The sequence below is a fragment of the Diorhabda sublineata genome, chromosome 5, assembly GCF_026230105.1.
Source record: "Diorhabda sublineata isolate icDioSubl1.1 chromosome 5, icDioSubl1.1, whole genome shotgun sequence".
NCBI classification, from domain to species: Eukaryota; Metazoa; Arthropoda; class Insecta; order Coleoptera; family Chrysomelidae; genus Diorhabda; species Diorhabda sublineata.
Window position 1 is genome coordinate 26,601,620 of NC_079478.1, and position 26,072 is coordinate 26,627,691.

The window sequence follows — 26,072 nt, forward strand, 5'->3', positions numbered from 1 at the left end:
CAATACATATCATTAGAAGGGGCCAGAAAAATATACGTGAGGTTTTTAAAGGAAATTATAAGAAATATATTGATAAAAAAAATAAACTAAGAAACTGGAGTTGATTGGCCATATTTTGAATTTAGATATGAAATGGAGAGTATTTGAGTAATATTTGAGAAAATTTTAAAATGGAAGAATCCGAGGATGGTCCCGGAAGTAACTGGCCCAACAAAAGAAGCACAAACATTTTGTGAAAATATATACTTATTTTTCAACGTAATCTCTTTTCAGCTTCTTATACTTTTCATACAAATAACCGTTAACTACCGATATCACCTCCCCATTGTTTGAAAATCCTTGACCAAGAAACCATGTTTTCAAGTCCCCAAGGAGGCTAAATCTGGAGAATAGGTTGCATGAGGTAGCAATTCAATCTTTAACTCACTAATTTTGGCCATTGCAATAACGGAAGTGTGAGCTAGTACTTTGTCTTGATGAAGCAACAAAACTTTTTTCTAGGCCGAAACTATCTAAGATTTCGTGAGACAGTAATAAAAAATGTGAATAATAATAAGTTCTTCGTTAGCTTCTTTACAAATTCTGTAATATACAGAGTGAGTTTCATGCATGGAACGCCTCAATTATCTCGGAAACGGCTTGTACGATTCTTATAAATATTGTGTTTTGTGTGATATGGCCGGTATTATGGTGGTATCTACATTGTTGTCAGATCTTTCCTTTTATCGGAAAAATAATGAACTTTGTTATTTCAATATGTCAACACCCTTGTACACAAAAATTAAAATTAAAAAAGTCGTTTTCGAGATAATTGAGGCATCCCATTTATAAAACTCACTCTGTTTATTGGAATTAATTGTCTATAGCCATATTTTTGATGAAGGACCATGAAACAATTAATAGTTGCTATTCACTGTCGATAACAATACGTGATGAATACGACATCAAAATTTAAATACACTAACCGTTATTTGGAAAGCGGGTCGTTTAAAAAATAACTTATTATTCAAATACCTTAAGAAACCCAACATGAATATTTAAAAATGTTTCGAAATATGTATTATAAAGAATTTTAACTCGATTTACCGTTGGTCCTATAAATAAATTTTCAATGAATAATCACACTCTTTATCAATAATATTTTGCCATCTCGCCTGCAGAATCAATTGTTTTTTTTTTATAGAATACCCTAAAATGGTATTTCAGATGATACCCATATAGAGTTCTGGTGCGAAGTCATATATCCTGGGATAACAGCTTTTAAATTATTTCACATGCAAATAAAAATGCCTCTATTAACACTCAATTTAATCAACAAACTCAAACTTTCCGGGATCTAAACTAAGAAAGATAAGCAAAAAACTTACACCAAAGAAAATACTAGCATCGAAAAATCCAATTTTAATATCACATACTTTTGCATTTTAAAAGTTATGTTATAATAGTTTAATTTATAATGAATTTATAATAATTGTGTATTAAAATAAATGAAAATATTGAAACTACATCCAAGCCTCGTCTAAAACCATTTCACATAATTTTAAATTTTGTCGTTTGACAAAAAATGACGAATTGAGACAAGTAGAAAAGTTTGTCGACGATTTTTTCACTCTGTTCAATGTTAGGCATGACAATAAAACTCCATCGAATTGAACGCTTATTCTTCAATTGAAAAACTATATCTTATGTATATATTCTCGACAAAAAAACGTCTTAAACTGTTGATGTGTGAAACACTTTTTGTGTATTTAATATTCCGAATGGTAATTAGCATATTATGAAGGTGTAAACTTCTTAATTCCCTATTTTATAGTTCCAATGTAATAGCATTACCATCTTACGAATTAACGCCGTACTATGAATAGATTAAGTGAACAGAACTATAGATGACGCAGATTTCTATATACCGTTATGAATGTTTACTATTTACACCGAATAAAGGCTCCTATACCGTTGGTTAATATATTATCTAGTGAAAAAACAGATCTGCAGATGTCTCTAGCACCCGTGATGTAAACATTTTATTCCACATTTTTCTAACTACTTAACGTTAATTTTAATGAGAAAAAATGCTTGTGGTATAGGAAATTATCTGTACTTTTTGAAAATGTGAGAATCGAAGAATGTACGCTTCTTTAACATAAACACCGACGTGAATTTCTCAAACTAGATAGGTACTTCAAATTATTTTTGTACGTATTACCATTGCCACAACTTTAAAAAAGATCCTTAATGATACGAGTACAAAATTCAAGCATATATTGATGACAGTTTCCATAAACAACACAATAAGTATTGCTGCAATTATGATATTCACCTATATACGTATATCTTTCAGTTGTTAAAAACTGTGATTGATAGTCCAGTTAACAACGGTTTTTATATCAGATTTCCATCAAGACGCATAGATTTAGTTGAAATTTTAACAGTTGATAGTAAATACCTTAAAAAGCAAAGTCTGCTGATACGTGCTTTTACTATGGGGGTGAAAATCAGCCCAACTAGGGAGTGGTAATTTTTTTTGTCGAAGCTAACCGTAAAGATCAACAAGAAAAAGCGTTCTAAGGACAAATTAATCCATGGAGTTTTTGCGAAAAATAAATACTACTTTTCGTGGACAATTCCTTGAAGTGGGAGTTACATATTACCGACTTATCTAAAAAATTGAGTTCCTCCTGTTTTACTTATCCACCTCCTTCATCTTTTCCCGCATTCCGCAATAATTTGAGGGCACATTGCCTTCTACTCTGTGAACAATTTCTATTCTGAAAATAATATTTAATTCCGGGCATGCTGCATACTGGTTGAATTTTTGCTATGAACTTATATACTAATTACTACTATTCATTTAGTTATTTTTATGTTAGTTTTTTAGTTTTTACAAGTTTTTGTGTACAAATTGTAACAATTTTTTGACAATAAAGCATTTCTCTCTCTCTTTCTAAGGATGTTAAATTAAGCTTGGTTTATGTAGCCAAAATTAAATCTAAATTGAAATTAACATTAAACTAAACTTTAATGGTGATTTATGCAGTAAATTGAGGATAATTATAAGTTACTGGTAAGCCATTAGAAATTTCCAGTATGGGTCCTTTTGTTCATACAAAAGAGGAAAGCTACTGACACTTTCTATCAGTGTTCCATCATCTAAAGAACATTGCTGGCGGCTTTCAGACAATGCTTTTTCAATTTTAAAAATAAAACACCACTGAGGAAATTGGTGCATTAATGCGAACAATATTTCTATAACCAAATAACAAGGCTGTTGTGAACAAAACAATATCACCTAATGTATTCTGTGCTGATAACCTCACGATTAAATTAAGAAGTTAAAATTTAGAGAACTCTCAATTTCAATTTATTGTCAATTTTCTGCATGAACTACAAGTAGCATTTCAGTGTCTTTCAACTAGTTATACAATTTGTTAGTTTAATGGTAATTTTTAATTTTGGCTTCAAAAACCAAGCTTAGACTCCCAGTCTACCACAAATAACATTGCGGTGTCTTGATCCATCTAAAACACAGAAAACTACAGATAAACATTTAATAGTGTGAATCTCAAATATAATATTCACAGAACAAATCCTAGAGACATCTGTAGATGTATGATGTATTTACTACATAATGTATTGAAATCTTCATTGACGGTGTTCAGAAGTCTTTAATCTATATCAACCGTTACTATTAAAAACGTTTATAGAAATCTATTCTATCTATGTTTCTCAATTTACTTGATTTAATTTGGTGCGGAGTTTGTCCGTGAGATGATCATGATATAAATATAATGTGCAGTGTACAACAGATTACCTTATATAAATGGATCACGAAAATATTATTTGTTGTAACAAAATTTACGTCGACTGGGGGTCTGAACATAAACTTGATGACATCCTTAATAAAATATTGGCAAATTTAAATTTTATTCACGGTACGTAATTTGAACTATTTGAAGGTAGTTCTGTTACCTCAGAAGTCATGAATTCTAAAATTTATGTTTTTGTTCATATTTTTCAAAATGGTATATTCTTAAGATATAATATTACAAAAGATGAAATTTTGAGAACTAATATGAAATAACCTAAATTTAGAAATTTATTATTTGTAAGAGCACTTATTTCGTTACACAAGTAAAATTTGGTTAAAAAGGCTCTGATAATCAATTATAATAGATAATAATCTAAACATACCGTGTGTGTATTAATTAATAAGGTATAAATAAAACTTTTAAACTTTGAACAAAATATTGCATACAAAAATAGCTAATTAAGATGTTAAATCTCAAGTAATTATACCAAATTTTAATGAGTATCACTTGAAATTCATAATACAGGGTGCGGCAGCATAACTTCCTTTTTTCAAAAGTTAATAAAACTTATTGTATGAATCAGAAAATTTTTATTCGTTTTTTATAATACAGGCACATACATAAAGTTTTGTTTTACTGAGTTTTGAAGATCAAATCAGTTAGGTGACGTCCCCCATTCTCCATACACTGAGTAAACCGATTTCTGGCGTTTGTCATGACTCTTGCCAGCATAGCAGGCGTTATGTTGGCAATTTCTTCCTGGATGTTCGTCTTCAAATCTTGTAGGGTCCTTGGACGGTTCACATACACACGGGATTTCAAAAAACCCCATAGGAAATAATCACAAGGGGTCAAATCGGGAGAGCGGGCTGGCCACTCCAAATCGCCCCTAATTGAGATAAGGCGCTCTGGGAAGTGTTCCCTCAAAACAGCCATCGATGTTCTTGAAGTGTGTGCCGTTGCTCCGTCTTGTTGGAACCAAGTGTCCCCTAAGTCCAACTCATCTAGCCGTGGGAAAAAAAATTCCTGTAACATGTTTACATACCGGTGCGAATTCACTGTCACTGTGACTTCATTTTCCTCAAAGAACCAGGGACCAATAATTCCACGTGAGTAAATTGCACACCACACTGTGACTTTAGGTGAATGCAAAGGCCGTTGATGCAATTGTCGAGGATTGGTATCAGCCCAGTAGCGCATGTTTTGTTTGTTTACGGATCCACACAAATGAAAATGGGCTTCATCACTAAAAAAAACAATAGCGTCCTCAGGAACGACTTCCAGAAAAACCTCACACGCGTTCCTCCGAGAATTGAAGTCACGTTCAGAAAGTTCCTGCACAATTGCCATCTTGTATGGATGAAAATGAAGATCATGATCATGAAGTATTCTCCTCACAGAACGATCGGAAAGTCCAAGGGCAGACGCATGTTTGCGCGCAGAACGCCGTGGTGATCGCAACACTGAAGTTCTAACTAACTCAATGTTCTCCGGTGATCTAATGGGCCGAGGGACTCCAGTTCTTCGTCTTGTCACACTTGCAGTTTGTCTGAACGTAGTGACCCACGTAACAATTGATTTCCGGTCCGGGACAGGGGCCAAGGGGGCTAAATTAAAGCGATTCCGAAAGGCGCGCTGGGTTGCGATCACAGAACATCCGCTCGAAAAGTAAACCTCAACGGCAAACGCACGCTCCTCACTGTTCCAACGCATGATGGCGACTGAACTGTGCCGGGACAAAACTTTATAGTCCCCCCTCTCGAACGAGACCACTAGCACTCCGTTACGACATCTACCGACTAAATGGCGAACTTTTTAAAAAAGGAAGTTATGCTGCCGCACCCTGTACATCCCTTGCAGTTAATTTAAAACTGTTTATAGCCGGCAGCACATTAGTAGATTCTCAATGTTGTATACAACATTTAATGAAAGTAATTTTGGAAAATTAACTACGGGTAACATAACACATAATCAAAAGTATACAAAAAAACGAGCACCAGAAAACAATAATGAGTCATCGAGAGAAATTGCATGATGTCTACCAACATTTCCAATTTTGTATCAAACTGTTCAACTTGATATATAGTTATGCTAGCGATCCATCTAAGGCTATGAACTTGAATTACAGAAATGACTCAACCTTGAACCATTTGTGTAAAACGTCCATAGAATAGGTGGTTTGATAGTGACAGTGTGGCCACATGAGATGGTCGCCATGTTTAACCCAAACTCGGCTGATTCAGCATTTGTTCTACTAATAATAACCCTCATAAAATCGTAATTTATATTCTCAAAAACTTTTGAGGGCTCAATAGAATTTTTAATTAAAAAATAAAATACGTAAATAATATATTTGATGTCGTAGTTTGGATTAAATATAGCGGCTACTCTCATGTGGCCACACTGTCTCTATCAAGCCAATCTAATCCAATCTAATCTAATGACAATGAAATTGAGTTATATATCTCTATGGCAAATATTCAATCAATGAATGGTTTCAATCAGAAATTAGAAATAGTACAGAAATCAGGCACTAGTTTAAGATCCTTTTGTCGAGGGTAAGTACTTAATCAATTTATCAAAAAATACATGTTTAACTGTATGAAAGTTTTATTATCTTTCCAAACAATCAAAGAACTGAAATTTTTATTTATTATCCTAGATTGTAAATTTTTCGCAAATGGGAATAAAAATTGAAATGTGGTTTACTTGCCTAAATGCAAAAGACTTTTCTTAAAATCGCGGTTTTGGTACATCGGAAAAGATCCTATACACTAAACCAGGGTGATAATATTGCAAAAACGACTGAAGAGAATCAGAGCTATTTATTATTATCGTCTGTTCCAAGAAGAAAGCGAGGACTACAATCTTTTTTAAGTGTGAAAAGAAATAAGCTCTTCCAAAACTTTTATTTCAGTCAGTGGTTTTCAGAGAGCAAATCAACTTTTAACATTTGGCGTTTGTTTTTAGAGCATCGAAGACCAAGATAACCTTAAATCTTAATTTTGAACTAAATTGATCAAAAACTCTAATGAAGTTTAGTCGGCTCTAAATTTTAACTTTGGACTATAACTGATCAAAACTTCCAATGAAGTTTCGTCGGCTATAAATTTCAATTTTGAACTAAAATTGATCAAAAACACCAATGAAGTTTAGTCGGCTCTAAATCGTAACTTTGGACTATAACTGATCAAAAGTTCCAATGAAGTTTCGTCGGCTGTGAATGTTAATTTTAGACTAAAATTTAGACTAAAACTGATCAAAAGGTCCAATGAAGTCCATTATACAATTTTTCGATTCAATTTTACAGTCGAAATCAAAATAGTGGTTTGTAATAGTTGTGGTGAACAAAATGAAAATTTTACGGTTATTAGAATGTTGATATATTAACTTAAATTAAACACATCTTTCAACATCAGACCACTGGAACTGTTATTTCAAGTTGTTGATCGTTCCTCACCGAGTATTTGGCCAATGGATATACAATTCTAACGTAAGTTATCCATCCTGAAGAATAGGTTAATATTATTCAAAAAACATTACATTTGAAATTGGTAACCAACTAAATATCAAAGACTTATGAAGTGAATCTCAAAAATTAAATCAGTAGTATATGCAAAACTCTCTTTACTGTTCCGCAACTTGATGCTTAAATACTTGAAGATAAGAAAGAAAGCGTTGAAAAGATTTCACAAGCAAATTATTAAAAGGAGTGGATATAAACTAGGCTAGGATTATAAGAAAGTAAAAACTTTGCAATTTGAGGATCTACTGCATTCAAAATTTGTTAACAAAAATAACGAGATTTCACATTAAGCTCATTTTTCATTCAGTCGTTAGCATAATTTTTAGAGAAAAAACATACATGTCCATAAAGTCATTAATATATTTACCCTATTGCAAAAGAACATAACAGATGTTACAGGTTTTTATGTATTTTATCCTTTTACGTTCAAATAGACTATTGAAAGTGCTTAAGCTGGTATATTATGGTCTGATTTTATTTTATTGACACTATTTTTTTCATTGGTGTAAGTTACATGATGTTTATATCTCTTCTAATTAAAATCACAGAGGTTTAATATTAGTTACTTGACTTAAGGGCTCTTCGAAAATATTGGCTATTAATCAGATATATAACCTATGAACTTAATGCATGTCGTAGCCTATATAAGTTCTATCAAGTTTCGAATTCGATTTTCGATGGAAATTTCAAACTCAAAACTTAAACTTCAATTGTCATTATCACATTTGTGCTATAATTTTTCCATAATATATTATGTTGGTATCTTTTTAGTTGCTCTGTGTTTATACACCATCAATCAATTGAATAATAAGTTTTAGATATTCAATATCTATTATCGAGCGGTGATTCATGCACACATACAAATTTTATTCTACATTCCTATACCAAGAAATTATTTTCATATCAGAAGTCAAAAAAAAAACCATAGATTAGGCATCAGTAACCTGTTGCACGGCTGTACTGATATGGTACCATATAAGGGTAATTAATAACTTTCTAAGCTCATAAAGAAAACAAAAGCAAACGAAGTAACCCGTCAATTGATGCTTACTGACATACTAGGGAATAGAGATCCTACCATATAGCTTTAACCCTCTGCTTCAGCTTCCGAACAACAGGATTACTTTTCAAATATTCAGTTAATGATCGGGTTAACTCAATCATAATTTCCGAAAATCCCTTTTATATAATCTCTTTAAACCATTCGTTACCTTGTATCAATCCCTACTCTTGCAGAAGATTGTTCGTTTGCATTCCAATCTGATTTACTCCAATAGGCATATTTGGTACAGTCTAGATTTTAGTTTATTCGAGTAAGAAATAAACGGTTTGAGGTAAGTATGATAATGCCTATAAGCTTTTCAAATATCCTCATCTGGCTGACATCAAGATTACACCTAATCATGTATTTGAAAGTTTAAAGCCCAATTCCTTCTGCAAAATTCCAACATCTCTAGATATAATTATGGACACTGTATAATTGGTTTCATTGGAGTCAAGATTCACAGTCGGAAATAGATGGACTGTGGTGATTCTAGTAGTGAATTTAGAGTGTATAGTAAAGATTTTCTAGTAACCTATTCGAGTAAAAATTTTCCAGGAATAGCTACAAAATTCAATGAATTTAACCTGCATATTTGTTGTTTTATTCCTTGAAACTCTACAAGGTTAGAAACAATATGATTAGGCCATAATTATTTGCCTTTTCAATTAAAATATTATTACACTTTTTAACAATTTGTTTATGACCACTTCGTAAGAGGGGATAACAATTGAAAATTAGAAACTGATCAGACGATACCATCAGGAAATAAACCTTTTTATAGATGCAAACTAAATGTGGACATTAATAAAATTAGACACGTAATACAAATGAAAATATCTGTTATTTTCAGTATGAGGTTTTATAATGAAAATTTCGTACTTAAGCGCCTTCGTCGACAACCAGAAGTTTGTGATATTGAATAGTTGCCACATAGTGAGCAAGTTTATTATTTGAACTGAGCCGCATCTCTTTGTATTTTTGAATGATACCGGCTCTAAGCTGAGTACTGTATAAGTTTCACTTAACATAAACGTCTAGGATCCTATTGCATGATATCGAGATATAAACTACACGGACTTTAAAAATACCAGTTCAAAATGCATGATTTTTGTTCAACGTTAGAAAAAGTTATAACATAAGACTGAAAGACACTTGAAACATTTGAGAGAACATAATCATGAAGTAAAACTTCACTAAGGCATCTGTAAGAGGTTCTACCTCATACGTTATTGAACCATCTAGTAAACTAAAGTGCAGGTAACTAAAGAATTTTCACAGAGAACAAAAGATGCAGTATTGGTTTCTGAAAGAATAATTGAAAACTCCTAAAACTTGTACAACTTTTTTTTAATTAGAGCCAAAGATGAATTTTTCATCTGAAAACCTTTTATTTGAAGAATAAAACATAAGTTTTATGTAAAATTTACAAAAAAAATCTTTCATTCATTTCATGCATCTAGAGTTTCAATTATTTCAAATTAGGAAATAATATATTTTCGATAAGAATAACTTAATAATACACTATAATAATAACACTAATAATAATAACAAATAATGTTATTTCGATTTTTATGGTTTAAAGTATATGTTTAAAGTTGAAAACTTTGATATACACTATACCATTTCAACGATTACAAAAACTGAGTTATTAAAATGAAACAGTAGGAATCAAGACAAATAAATAAATAATTTATTAAGAATAAAGAATTATAACAAATAAATAAATAAGTTCTATGCTGGTTTGTACTCTGGTTGTAGTCCAAGAGGCAATGGCATATCGAAACTCCTGCCATAACCCGAATGACCACCGTGATGATAATCTTCATGACCAGTGGAATGAGAACTAGAATGTGTGTAAACTGGCTTGGATACTACTTCATATGTTGTTTTTCCTCCGCCACTTGATAAAGATTTGAGTCCGATGATGGCTGACAGCATTAAAGAAATGAGACCCGTCATTAAAGCTTTACCAGCAAGCGCAGCTAAGGCACCTAGAGCTAATGCTAACAAAGTACTTTTCATCATAGCTGCTGCGGCGAGGATGACTCCCATTCCACCACCTCCTCCTCCTTTTTTGCCTCCGCCGCCACCGCCTCCATAACCACCGCCGCCTCCTTTACGAGCGGTTTCAGAACTATTTTGATCGAAGAGATTGAGTTTGATGGAATGACTACTCAGAAATCCTTGAACTTTTCTCATTAAAAAAGCATCCAGCCGGGCATCAGGATCGTTGGGAAAGTCCCTAGCTAAGTCCGATACTATATCTGCCGTATTTGCTCGAGCACTCACATTTTCTCGCACTATTGATATTCCAGGGAACACACTGAAGTTTTCATTTTCGTTAAGTCGATCCACCCAACTAACAATGTCCAATTTCAAACAAGTTGCGGAATAAGTATTCTCACAGTCTTTTCCTAAAGATCGTCCATAATCACTTCTATCACTTTTTTGAATTTGTTCCTCAGCTGAAGATGTTAACAAAAACATCGCGAATACTAGAGAAACTAACCACATTGTTAAGCTTGAAGTGCTCGACGCTAACTGGTGTAGATAGTTGATATCGATTTACTTTTATAGTGAGCGTTTGAAAAAAAAATTATTTCGTTTTTATTACTTCAATTATTGTCCGGTACTGAGATGAATGAAGTTAGTGGAGCACAAAGTAATTGTGTGCTTAAGTGACGTTTCGATGAATTTTTCTATCAGAGACGGACTAAATAGTAACGAATAATTGAAATATGTATACTTTTACTCTTGCTGTATAGTTGTTAATCTAACAGTACAACTCAATTACGGCATTAAAAATTCATTAAGTGAAAGAATTCAAATAAATTGACCGATTTTCATTTAAAAAGAAATATAGAATGAAAATTGTAGAATAGTTTTGTATTTCAAATCGTATTATTTTTAGGTAAATTTTATTTTAAAAATAACTTCTCACCAGTTTTTTATCAATTTAGTAATTGTCTTAAACTTCAATGACAATATGTTTTGATTGTTTTCCTTCATCAATTTTGTCAAAAAGCCATTAATTTTAAATTAATGGGATGTTCGATGACACAGTAGAATCACTAGACCATCGATTATTTTGAATCTAGGAGTCAAGCTTATAGACTCAACCAGAAGCCAGAAAATCGAATCAACGTTTGACTAACAGAATTCGGAAGGTCAACTATAATGAGTGGATTGGAAGATTGTTTTATATGTGGTATCAATCGATGGACTGAACCTGCTTATTTGTCTAGAACCTCCTTTAGACATCCATGAAATGATGAAAATTCAGTTTCTATTTATGAATTGAATAAAAATCTAGGACTTTTTGTTTTTGGTTTGGGTGTTAAGATTTGCAATAATAACTTCAAAGTGAGCAAGTGTATTCTACCAACTGAACAGATAATGTCTCTCCATTTAGCAAAGACGAGCTAAGGTGAGTTAGTACTATGATTACTGGATACTGCGGAACCACTACCTGGAGAACATCTACAAACAAAGGTACTTAGAGTCACCATTCTTGAAACAACAAAAGCCGCATAGCTCACTTTATAAAGTTGTTACGACCTGTCTGGTAAACAATCCGGGGTACAATTTAAAATATTCACTAAGAAGGAGTAGTGACTGACACATATATTTACAAACCCACATTAGAAAAATGTGTTTGTGCAACCAATGTTTTGGTAAATTGTACATTTATTTGTGAGTTCAGTATTTCCTCAAGTATACAAATCAGTTTTATTGAAGGGTGTTAATATTTATTCACATGTAACCAAATCGGAATTTCCTTTGTTTGTGTAATTATTCGATAATGATCAGATAAACAGTAAATGTGCCATAATGTGAATTAGATTTCTTTGACATTGACATCCATTTCCAATTCAGGGTAGGTACGTATCTGCATCAAATTATTGATATTTCATAATTGCTTTATTTACAAAAACCTATAAGTGTACTAGAGATATGAATGTGAAGCTTTATTTCTCTCATATTTCAATGTTTAGTGAAACATCATACTCGGATCGTTAATAACATGACATAATTAATTTAATTACCATAGATATTTAATCATGTTTGGAACAATACTCTACTTATTAATCCTTATTTCTCATAAATTCTCATGATTATTTATACTCATTTCAATTTAACGGACATATGAGTTGAATCACTAATTGAGTGACAAAATTTCCATATTTACCCTTGTAATAAAAACTATATTTGAATGTTTGATTAGTATTTAATTCGTCTTAGCAAGTTTTATGTACATCAATAGACTCTTAATTATCCACAGAGAGATTCATTACGTTTGAATAAAGTTTTTCACTATGATTTCAAACAAAAAAGAACCAGATGGCCGCTAATATCGCTTTATTAGAAAATACTGTAAGGCATCATTGTGGTAATATTTTTCTAATTCTATTCCAATAAAAAGTATGAACTTTCGAATCAATGATTCATCGAATGATCATTTAAAATTTAGTTTTAGTCATTTTATTATCACAAGTATTTTAGCTCGATTCACCATTACATTATACTGTGAATGGTAAATTTTTCATACATTCCTTTGTTAACTGCATTGTTGTCCAGAAATTATCAGTTTGAATTAAGTTTTTCTTGTCTATATATGAATTAATAGAAATCATAATTATGGTTAATTATGGTGAATAAAAAATATGACATTTTGTAATGAAGTAATAAATAAATAATTTATTTAAATAATAAATAAATAACAATAGATGAGAAAGATATATTTAAGCTGGCCTGTATCCAGGCTGTAACGCAAGTGGTAACGGCATAGTGTCAAAACTTCTACCATAATCGGAGTGACCTCCATGGTGGTAATCCTCATGTGCGGATGAATGTGAGCTTGAATGGGTATACACTGGTCTAGACACTACTTCATAAGTGGTTTTTGAATGGCCCGAAGTTAAAGCTTTGAGACCAATTATAACTGATAGCACAAGAGCAATAACACTGGTTATTAAAGCTTTTTTAGCAATGGCGGCTAAAGCTGCTAACCCTATAGCCACTAGAGTACTTTTCATCATGGCACCAGCTGCTAACAATATTCCTATACCACCGCCTTTTCCTGACTTCTTTCGGCTAGTTACGGCGTTCTCCTCGTTACTTTCTTCAGCAGCAAAATTCAGTTTTAGTGAATGACTGTTGAGGAATTCCTGTACTTTATTTAAAAGAAAAGCATCAATTCTAGCTTCTGGATCATTGGGAAATTCTCTTGCCAGATCTGCAGCAATTTGCACATTGTTAATAGTAGTACTAGTATTTTCGCGCACTATTGTAATTCCAGGAAGTACACTATAATTTTCATTTTTGTCAAGTTTATCTACCCACCCAACGAGATTTAACTTTAAGCAAGTCACCGAAAACGTATTATCACAGTCCATTGCTAATGATGTTTTGACATTATTTTTATCACTGTTTTTACTATTATCTTCGGCTGAAGTACATGTCAAGAAGGCGATCACGAAAACTGTGAAAGTGAACCACATGGTCATTTCGTTGATGCGGCAAGTCGTTGACTGAGGTTGTGATATTAAAAATCGGATTATATTTATACCAGATGATTTAAAATAATTGAATTATTATTCAAATAAGCATATATTATGTTCGGAGTTAGTGGAACACAAAATTTTAGTGACCGAAGCAGTTTCGATCAATTTTTTCAACAGAGTCGGACTAAAAGTGTAATATTTTTGGCCTTTCAATAGTTTCCACATCGAAAAACAACTTGATAAAATGGTTACAAAGTTAAACTGTACTATATAATGTGGATTCACGAAGTAATCATTTGTGTCGTCCATATTAGTCTCTTAATGAGTAAATATCTAGAAAATGATCAATTGTTATCTTTTTTGTATTAATATTTTTCATATTTTTAGAGAATATTACGGTCTTTGCAAATATGTTACGGAGAATTTTTTATTGTTTGAACGTTGATATTTTTAGCAAATGAAAAACGTATATATGTTATTGTTAGGCTCTTTTGAAAATGAAGTTATCTACCAATATAATTAGATACATTGGTCGCTAGAAATCCCATTATATCTCAATAAAATAATGTAACAATTACAATAAGCGAAATCTTTCTTTCTGATATATGGAATGTTTCCATTGTTATTATGTCAACGAACATCCATTGAATTATGTATCATATATTATTCGTATCACATATTATTCAATTATTGCAGACTCAATTGTGAGAAATATATTTCAATATATACACATAGCTAATTAACTAACTATTACTTATATTAACTTCACCTCATCTCATTCATATTGTCACGAATTTGTATAAAATAATTGCAAGTCGCATTTTCCGGAATAAAAACTTCTATTTTTTATGAAAACTATTTTATACAACTTAAATTTAAGTCCGCTTCTGTAAAATTCTCCCGGACATAGACATCGAATATCAAAGTTTCTCCTAATACATCCTATCACTTTTTTGCTTTACTTTTTTGTAATACGTTCATCTACCTAAACTTGTACATCGAATTTAAGATACTTCTAATAACGAAGAAGCGCCTGCGGGTATTATTTGGGTGTTCGGTGTGTGTCTATTTCCATTTATGTCTTTCTAATTAGGTAGTGAAGTTTGGTCCAATGAACAAATCAAACTAATTTTTTGATATAATCGAAATTGTGGGAATAACAATAATAAATAATAAATTAAAGTGAAAATAGGAATGTACTTTCACAAAATATTGGTAGAAAGATGAATTTTCATACATAATGGTTCTTAATTAACATAACACTCAATTACATCCATGTAATTTCCTTAAAGAGTAATACAGTAGTAATACAATAATTTGTCTTTTGTCTCAAAATAAGCCTCAGTTTCAGAAATTGCTTCTTCGTTTGAGCTGAATTTCTTACCGGCGAGCTTTTTTTTGAGATCCGCGAATAGCAATTAGTCAATGGGGGCAAAATCTGGAATATACTGTGGATGAGGAAGCAATTCGAAGTGTAATTCATTCAATTTAACCATCGTTGCCATTGACTGGTGAATTAGTGCATTGTTGTGGTAGCACAATGGTAATTTCTTCGACGTATGAGGCTGTTTTGCCTTGATTATCACATTCAAACGATTTAACAACTCTATGTAGTATTCGCTATTGATTGTCTCTGTCATTTGGAGATAGTCGATAGACAATATTCCATGCGCATCCCAAAATAATGAAGCCAAAACTTTTCCAGCTGGCTGTTGTGCCTGTGGACGCCTTGGACATGGTTCCATTCAAATGAAGATCGTTTTAATTCCAGAGTGAAGTGACGGATCCATGTTTCATCATTGTCACGTATAGATGCAAAAAATCTGATTTATCACGTGTAAACATGGCCAAACACTGTTCCGGGTCATCAACACGTTGTTTGTGTTGGTGTTTAGCACCCACTTTGAAAAAAGTTTTCTCATGGGCAAATGTTCATGCAAAATTGTAAACACACTGTTTTCTGATATCTTTACGGCCTCAGTTATCTCACGCAGTTTCAATATACGATTAGATATAACCAATTTATGGACTATTCTGGAGTAACCTCCTCAATTGGACAATCAGAACGTTCATCATCGATGTCTGTACGGACCACATTTAAACTCAGCAAACCAATGAAAAATGATTCTTTTGGATGGAGCAGAGTCCGGATAACCCTTTTGAAAACATTACAGAGCTTGTACAGTATTTTTTACATAAAGAAGCAATGATAAATTAACATAAAATGTTGTTTTGAATCCATTTTTTTGAAATTAACAAAAGTAGCTTCAATTATATGGCTGTCACTGTTTTCTCACTAATCAAAATGTCATGAAATTTTACACATAGTCTTTGGAAAGTTGGTACTTCATGAACTTCAGATGAATTTAACAATGACAGCGCCATCTGTGTGTTAGTTACACGACTTATTGAGTAATGTACTATGTACATTAACTAAAACTGCGCCACAAATAAGGGTTCTGCTCTATGTACACTTTTTTACAGACTTACTTTCTCATCTCCAGCTTCTTCTGACATAATAGTAAAGATACCTGTATGTACAATTTTTTTATGAAACTGAATAAAGACAGAAATAAATAATACCATTTTGATTCCGGGTGTCCTCTTTTGGAAGTGATGGTTATATATCATCTATCCTATATAGTAGTTATTATGTGTTTTTCCAAATCGTCTTGATTGTAGGTCTCTTTTGATTTAAAACTAGCTTTTTTCATAATTTTTTTGATACAGATAAAAATATTTTAAAGTTAAAATAAAAGTAAAATCGAAATATAAATCTGTATTAAAATGAAAAATAAATTTTTTCTTAGTTTTTACATTTCAAAAATATGTAGCAGCCATTAATTAAATTATTCTAAGTTGTAATGAAATTTATAAAATACCACCATAAAATTAATTTAAATAATTTAGGTTTTTTTCTGATTTTTATAATAGCTTTCTCGTTCCTATGTATGTAAACCATTTCTAGAAATTCTCTTTTTGTGTATTTGATTCCATCTCAAGAATTTTTGATTGTTTATAATTGACTTTTCGTGCTTTGTTGATACTGTTCTATTTTTTTATCGTATTGATGAACTTTTAGTCTATTTTCTAAACACTACGATGGCTGCCATATGTAAACAGCATCAAAATCATCACTTGTTATATGATATTACTTCTTCTGTTTTTGGGTGTTTTAGATTTCAGTTTACTGAAATATTTGCAAAATGTATTATGTATGATTATTTTATTTCAAAGTAGTTTTTGCTTTTTGAATAGCTAAGCTTCTTAATTCAGGATCTGATAGTTGGATAGATATATCAGCCAAACTTATTATCACTGATCTTTTTTGTGCTATAGCATGACATGAATTGAAGTTCAGCTATCTTGAGGACCAAGTTTCTCATAGATTAGTACGATGACCCAAATAAATAGAATGATGTCTTCTCAGTAATCTCATTTAGGATATAGTCTAAAAATTGAAAATGGAAGTACAAGAAAGTGAAGGGCGATAGTGGATGCGAGTAATACTCACCTAGAGCTGTGAGGCCAGGAGCGAAAAAATTATGAAAATGCAAAATATTTGAGACTTTTTTCTTCATAAAAACATATGAGAAATGCAAGGGATTGGCTTTATAATTATTAACTATCCAAGGATAGCAAAAAAGACTTGATTTGTTCATAGTATAGTATTTTTTACCACCAAACTTGTACTGTTTTCCTATGAAAACTAAAATGTAATCACCCACACCGACTTTTTGCTATCAAAAAGTATTTTTTCTCGTTCTAGTTACACTTCGAAGGATGGAATTTATTAGGTAAGTGATCATTCATGCTGGAATCCATCGAATCTATTCACACTACGTTCGGGAACCAAAAAATGACTGACTGACTCAGTTGCTTTCACGGCTTATAGGTATGTTCGTTCAACATCGTTTTTAAAGTTCTTGATTGTAATGTAGATAATATATTGATCCAAAAATTTGTATTGAAATATGAATGAGTAAAGACTCCAGTTATTCCGAATAAACAGGTGACCATTTGTTTCGAAGTACTTCGTACGCGAACAAATATTGTTGGATTGCCAAGTTCTTTAGCTTCGGCGTTCAAGTGCGGAGATTCATGATTCGTGGCCTGTCACGATCTTTTAGACGTTCTTTGAAGCAACGCGAAGTATGAATCTCTTAGTTCTGTTATCATGCAATAACATTCACATTCTCTAAATGAGAAAACAAATTTATTTGAATTTTCCAAGATATTTTAACGGCTTTAAGAATTACTAGGATTTATTTATTATTCGTATATTATTTTTAAATATACAAACAAATAATTTTCTAATAATCAATCATACACAAGGACAAATTAAAATCAAAATCATCAAAATGAAGAGAATTATAAGGTCTCACTTGAGGACACTGGACTGGTAAAGGAAAAACGACTATTATTGAATAATATTTTCTGGTGGTCTGAAGAATATCTCCTTGAGAGAATTATTAATAGAACACATAAATAAATAAAATTATTCATATAGATTTTGAGGAAATAAAGAAATTTACGAGATTTGATTTCCTAGTTTTTTAATAATACGAATTATAACATCAAATCTAACACCATTCATTGTTTTAGCATGTGAATTCTGTGACTTTGATTTTAGTTGAGTAAATTATGGTATTGTAATTAATAGAAAGTAGAATATATTGATATAAGAATATATAACAGTAAAGTGTTTTTTATTCATTATCACTTTCACTCGTTGCCTCGTTTTAAGTTTCTTTTTAACTAACAAAGTAATTTAATTCACATAGTTATCATTCTAAATTTTACTTATACTGATAAGGTAGCCTTCATATCATATCGGTTTCTATCTCTAACCATCTCATCACCACCAATATTGTTTGATTCTTGAAGAATACTCCTCGAATTTCTTTTTGAGGCCGATTATAATGTCATCTTTTCTCTAGAAACATGTTGATAATTCGTATAAAAGATGTTTGCGGCATAGTGCGTCATCAATGATTACACTGAACATCATATTTGTTCAAACCGTTTCCATGCTATTCTTGAAATACCTTGGATTCAAGATAGTCTCATTCGTCTTATTTAAAAATCATTTTATTCAAAATCAATACTCAAAAATGTAAATTGCGAATCAATTTAAACTGTATTATTCTGAAAATAATTATCAACTATTTTCCAATTTATGTTTATATGGAAATATTAATTATTTGTGTCCGACGATGATGATATTATTGTTAGATAGTACCTAGTCTTCGAATTATTTTATATTCACCAGCCCCATTTTTTGAATTTTTCATTAGTTGAAGTCTGATAAGCTCAATAACGTATAGAATGAATCTATAGTGGTTTTTTAGAGTAGAGTTTTCATATTCGGTGTAGTGGTGATGTGTGAAATGATAAATTATTCTCTCTACTCATATTCCTTCCACTTGATACTATGTTAATATTTGGCAAATGAATTTATTATTTTAAGAAAAAAAATTAACTCCGAAAAAAGTTTTTTCACTATTAAAACGAATATCTATCATCTTATTATTACATCTTGAGGAACACCAATTTTTCATAAATAGGATATTCGTAAAAATTAATTTCTTTCTGTCTCTACTTTGTTTTTTATAATTGAACAATAAGTCTCTTTCTAGTGTCATACTCTTTTGTAATACAAGAGCTGCTACTTAAGTTTTGAGATAGGCAAATAAAAACAAATACTTATAATTAGATAGGGATTTATCGTTTTTATATAATTTTACATGCATTTGAACCCATTGCTTAAACGTTTTTTCTATTCCTACTGAGGTACCTCCAGAACATGCGATTTGGACGTATCGATCGCTTCTTCCGATGTAGATGTGGGGGTATAAGATGAAATAATTGATTGTACGGCGAATGACCCTTCAATATGATATTTTGGCTGCTTAAAAACGTTTTTGTTTGAACTGAGGCGTGAGAGCTCCCATTGACGTTGTGGAAAATGATTCTTCTTCTGCGATTCTTTTCCCTAATTCTTTCGAACTGCTCTATGGTGGCAACATGTCAAGTTAAACCGAAAACAAAACAAGGACAACTTGCTCTGAAGTGCTTCGTGCGCGAAAAATTTTTGTTCAATTTGGCTCAGCGTGAAATAGCCTTACAGTCGATTATACTTTACTTTAGTGCATGATAGACATCTTTCAAATTTTCTTAGCATTTCTTCACACCAATCGACACGAGCATTTTTGAGCAATTAGTATGCGGTATCCAAAACGAACAAATGTTTCTAACAGCCAAATGTTCATGCAATATTGAATGAAAATCAAGGCACGGAAACTTAATTCTATTTTTTGATCAAGATAAATGGCTCTGTAAATAGCTCAAATGGCAATCATATGACAACACGTTCTGAGTACATTTACCTTGAAAAATGTCAAATTTTATGGAAATGTCAGATTTGACACATCGATGCTGCTATATCTCAAAACTTGAATAGCCACCCTTGTAGTAGATGCAATTAGTTCGATATTTACTTTTGTTAATATCAATCGCTCCTCATTTGTATAGAAGGTATATTTTCTGAAATATTGCAGATCACATAGTAAGTTTCTTGAATATCTATTTAAAATTGAGATAAACACTCGTGGCTGTTATTTAAAGCAAGGCGTATACACATAATATTATGAACATTATTGTAATTAAATTTTCAATATAGATTATTTTTTTCTTCTTCTGAAATTTATATGTTCATTCGTAATTTTCAAAATATCAAATTTTACATTTTCAGTGTAACATTTCAGTTTGTTCTCTTCCAACATCTCAACATACATCAGGTCGATTTTGTTTGGTCATAAACGAAATTGGGGAAGTGGAAATAATTAAAAACCTTTGGTAAAATGAAACTGAAGAATTTTCACATGTTACCGGCTTCAATTGTATACTACCAAGATGTCTACCTGCGTTAGCCCTTTCTATCAATTATATTATAGATACACTGCTAAGTGTTTGTCATACTGTGCTAGACAACCGTGTGATACTGATTGAAATATTTGTAATCTGTTAGAGGTTTGTTTTATATGGGTTTTTACTATAGCATGCGCTTCATTTAGATTTCTAGGAAGGTCTATTCATTCATATGTTTCTTTATTTTCTAGTAGTTTTGAGAATCCTTTTGGGATATATAAAGAGTTTTTGTAGTGCAATTCATTATGTAGTAGTATAATAAATAGTCGTAGTGAATAGACGAAAAAAGAAGTAATCCAAGAATTTAAATAAATTATTTAAGTTAGTTTAGGGTTAGTGATAAGTGAATTATTGTAAGTTGGTGTTGTATAAAGTATTTAAATAAATTAAGAACGTAAAGACAGTGTTTATTAATTCACCCAACCAATAGATATCATATGAATAAATAGGAAAATCATAACAATATTAAAATATTCTTTCTTTTATGCAGTTTTTATTTCATCATATCTTCTCCACTTGAACTGTACAGTTTTTCAAAAACTGAAATTTTGTCTGTACACTGTATTCATGGAAGCCGCAACTTTCTCTGTGAAAAAAGTATTAGAAATTTCTATAGCATACATATTAACCTATTTCCAGAACTTTTTTATACTTGGTATGAGGTATTAATGTATAAATAGTGATGAAGCTTATCGTTGAATTGAAGTTGACTTTCACTTTTACCAAAAGTATTGGTCCAGATTATCAATCCCACTTTCTCCTTGTCAGTTGAAGTATCAATTTATAAGAAGTGCTACTATGTTAAAATTATTTTAAGATGGGATTATTTATATAAAGCATATAACAGTAGTACTAGTAAGATATACAGTACTTTTTCAATTTTCTCATGTTAAATTAAGTAGCACGAAACGTGAAAAATCGTAATTTAAGATCTCTCATTTAGTTAATTTGAACCAAACCATGAAGAATTAACAGTATATAAACATATTTTGCTAATATTATCTCATTCATATCAACCGATGGTTGAGTATTTCACGGTTTTTAACGTTTGTCTTTTTAAATCAGTTTTCATTAAATGATAGAAACAATGTCAGGTAGAAATTCCATTCGTATATTAAGGAGTGTAAATTGGGGATACTTTTGGAGCAGATGAAGATAGTCGCGCAAAAATACGAAAAAAAAATTGTTACTGTTCAAGCAGTTACTTCGCAATACTTAAATTAATTTAACTTTGGATGAATTTTATGCTTATAGAATGAATTTCTCATCCTCTAGGCTGCTTGCGAGCGAACCAATTTTTTGTCGGGTGGAGGGCCATTGAAAAGTTCTCGAGGAATTGAATATATTCATAACTTTCGTATTTCACTTATATGTTTCATGGGAAATTAGAACAAATTCTATCAGAGACCAAATAACTATTCAGTTCTATTGACAGGTGAATTTTCTTTCGTTTGTACGTCGCATACACCACTGTACACAAACACCACACACTTTGCATCGTAATTATAAATAGACTTTAGTTTTTTTAGTATATTAATTTCATTTAGATATTTAACTCTGGGTAGTCTGTCATCAAGTTTTGATAGAAGCTTGTGTCTTTCTCAATTCACATATGAACATTCACTTTTGGTGATCACGTCACTTTGACTAAACTTGGTGTAACCTATTTAGTTTCTCTTGAAGTGATCTTTGCTGATTGAGTGGTACCAGTATTCTATCGTCAACATTTCATTCGAATTTCACTACTTGTCATGCGTTTTAAACAGCTTCTTGGTTTCCTTGAGACTAGCATGACAGGGAACCCAAAGTATTTCCCATTGATATGTGGTACTGCCTCTTAAGTTCTTAATTTATTCAAATACCTATACTTCACTTAACTAATTTATATAATTCAATTATCACTACCACTTAACTAACTTAAATACTTTATTCAAATTCCCTGAGTACTTTGCTGGTTCGTCTCGTTCACTACAACTATTTATTATGAACTGAACTTAACTGCGCTATATAAACTCCTTATGTATCCAAAAATAATTCTCCAATGAACTAGAAAAATACAGGAAAAGACCAAATAAATACACCTTCCTAGAAATTATTCGAAAGGAACAATGTATACAAACCGGCTACAATAAAAACATATATTAAACAAACATCAAACGGATTCCGATTCCTTCATCGAATTTTAGAATTCCACTACATCTAGACAGGACTGGCTCCAGGGAGGAGATGCGTTCGTAACAGTATGTTTTTTCAGGTGACTAGTTTCCCTTTGCAGGCTTTTTATTGGACCTGAACGGAATACTCCTGTTTCTATTATTAGTGATGTGTTGTGAATAGCATATAATATAGAGCCGTAGTCTGTCAAAGTGCTTCTTATATATATGCATCAGATAGGTATGTGAACATATACCCGTATATTTACTTGATATTTTTTATAAGGGTTAAAACCTGTTGGTAGGATTAATCTCTTATCTAAGCTGGAATTTCTGGAACCGTTGGTGATATTAATTCTGAATAGACTATTTACATCACCACTATACCAACACTCACACATATACTGTCTAATGTGCGTTTCAATAACCAAGTTATCGTCTTCTGAGACTGAAGGTTAGTAAAGTTTACCTTGAGTCGTTGAGAGACGATAACTTGGTTATCGAAACGCACATTAGACAGTGTAAGTGTGGGTGTTGTTATAGTGGTGATGTAAACAGTTTATTCAGCATGATCTTTTGTCAGGAATCATTCCAATAAATTTGATATTATCGCTATACTTTATTGGGGTGTTATTACATTTTTTAGAAAATAATATGCATTTGGCCTTTTCAGTTGAACATTGCAGTCCCGTGTATTTGAACCAGATTTGGAACTAAAGTTTTTTGGTTGTGTTCCTGAATCGAGAGGATATTATTACCTTAGGAGAATATTATTAGATTATCGGCATAAAATATGTTTTCAACTAGTTTGGATCAATGGTTTCATATATCGTTGTAGCAATTAGAAAAACGTAGTACAGTTAATAGATCCTTGAGAAGATCCATTAGGTTGTTGATTTAGGCTGAAATATTATTTCAAAGAAATTCTATCAATTTTAGGTGGTTTTCTTTGATTCGTCATAAATAATAATGCTATAACGTCGGGTTTAGCCGAATATAGATAATATAGATACAGATAGTTCATTTGCAGAAGATTCATGGATTTCAGTGTAAATTAACGTGACACTTGTTGAAAATATACTTCGCCCTCAATTTAACGGGTGATGGTTGATGCTAGTTGTGAAGTATTCAATCGCTTAAGTCGGTATATTTCTGGATTCCATTCCAATTCTATTTTTCTTTTCTATTCTTTAACCCACAAAATGATCCAACTTATTTCGATAAACCTTGCATATATCCCCAAATAACTAAATGAAGTTAAGTTTATCAGCGTTGTCAAAGATAAGAACTAGGTACTAATTCCAATCTTACCTAATATACTTAATATACTATTGTTAATGATACATGTCCCTACATTTATATTCTAAGGACGCTGCATATGTGCTTCACTTATCCAGTATGTGATTTCTACAACATAAACGAGTGTGCCTATTAACTACTCCAGTACTTACATTTAAATGTACAGTAGCTTCATATTCTCGTTACATTGCTTACGCAATTCTCACATATTACATACTCCTGTTCATCTTAGAAAACCTATTGACGGCAAGTACCCTATTTTTTTGAAGGTAAAATTTCTTTTTTCTTTATTTCGTAAAACTTGCTAATCGTCTAGACGAACTAGTTTCGAACATAGTATTTTTGATTGCCATGACTAACATGCTCTTTTCCAAACTCATTAGAAATTGATAATTAACCCGTCCATGGCAATGAACAGGTATTTGTTTTTAAAAGCTTTCATTCTCTTTTCTCAATAACTGCATAAGGAAATAATTAACTGATTTTGTCAGTAAGAATATTTGCAAGAATTGTATGGTTTGCTCCCAAATCAATACACTTCAGAAAAAACACTAATTATTCGACTGTTATTACCGTTTATCATTCACGTTTTTCTCATTTGCAAATAACGCCATAGCTATAACAAACCAAAACTAAACCAAATCACCGGATGGAGTTTTAGGGGATAATTACGAATACACGTAAAATTTTTCCCTAAATTTACTTCTAAGCATTTTGCGACAATTTGCCTTCAAAATCAATATTGACAATAGGAGTGATTCACTTTATTGTGATAATGCCTTCGTGGTTTGAGTTACGCCGACATTGATGTGAGTATGTCAAATATGACATTGCCAAAATAAAGCTTGATGGTTTTAATGGTGAATGTACTCAGAACTTTTCATCATACAAGTGCTATTTGAGTTGTTTACAGATAATTAAAATATTTATCTTGGTCAAAAAATGGAATTAAAAAATTTTCTTGCCATAATTTCCTATGGCTTCGACGTAGATTAAACCAACAGTAGTGTGCCCATCAACTCGCTTCGACTTTTCGTGATGAAGCACCATCTCGAGCCACCGTGATTTGCTGTATTCCCATAAAGCGTAGTTGCACTTCACTAAGGGATGAATTTCATTAAGGTCATCCAAAATCGGCAGTTGTGCCAGAAAACATCGATATTATGCGTAAACTGATATTGCAAGATCGACATGTAATATACCGTGAAATTGAGGCATCCTTGGGCATTAATTTCACTTGCATGAATTCAATTTTGCATGAATATTTGGCTTTAAAAAATATTTGTTCATGCTGGATACCGCATATTTGTGTAGGGATAGGCGACATATCATGTATGTATGCATAATAACCTCATCTAAAGTTCAATTGATTGTATGGATCTTTCAAGATTAAGATCTTACACCAGCACTTTTTTGCCAGAAGTTTTCGAAACAATCAGAAGATGCTCCATTTTCTACCACGAAAATTCAAACAAAAATGTTTTTGAACAGTCAAAACATCGAATTAATGGGTCATTCGCCGCAAATAAAAAATAAATTGCAATTGATCTTGAAGAATATTCTGAGAAACAATAAAGCCATGTCCAATTATAAATATTTGTTTTTATTTGTCTATCTCAAAACTTAAGTAACAGCCCTCGTACTATCTGATCTCAGCTATGATCAAACTTCTGCGTCCACCATGTTGAATGAATTCGTCATAATTTCACTTTTACTTCCGAGCACCGTGGTAAAAGTCCGACGTAAACAGTGCCCACATAAGGGTTAGGAAAATAGAAAAATTCTAAATGTGATCTCTCCTACTACTTG

General features: G+C 31.8%; 2 protein-coding genes across 2 annotated transcripts; both read right to left on the reverse strand.

Annotated features, from left to right (window-relative positions):
* Positions 1-10,108: 10,108 nt before the first annotated feature.
* On the reverse strand, positions 10,109-10,905 carry LOC130444686 (uncharacterized). Its single transcript, XM_056779963.1, has one exon. It carries the CDS (start codon positions 10,889-10,891, stop codon positions 10,109-10,111), a length of 783 nt encoding a protein of 260 aa, XP_056635941.1. The 5' UTR covers positions 10,892-10,905.
* A 2,214-nt stretch (positions 10,906-13,119) lies between these two features.
* On the reverse strand, positions 13,120-13,884 carry LOC130444688 (uncharacterized). The gene has a single exon (XM_056779964.1). It carries the CDS (start codon positions 13,882-13,884, stop codon positions 13,120-13,122), a length of 765 nt encoding a protein of 254 aa, XP_056635942.1.
* Between the last annotated feature and the right edge of the window lie 12,188 nt (positions 13,885-26,072).

Coding starts and splice junctions, on each gene's coding strand:
- LOC130444686 (XM_056779963.1), bottom strand. CDS start 10,891: ATGTGGTTAGTTTCTCTAGTATTCGCGATGTTTTTGTTAACATCTTCA.
- LOC130444688 (XM_056779964.1), bottom strand. CDS start 13,884: ATGACCATGTGGTTCACTTTCACAGTTTTCGTGATCGCCTTCTTGACA.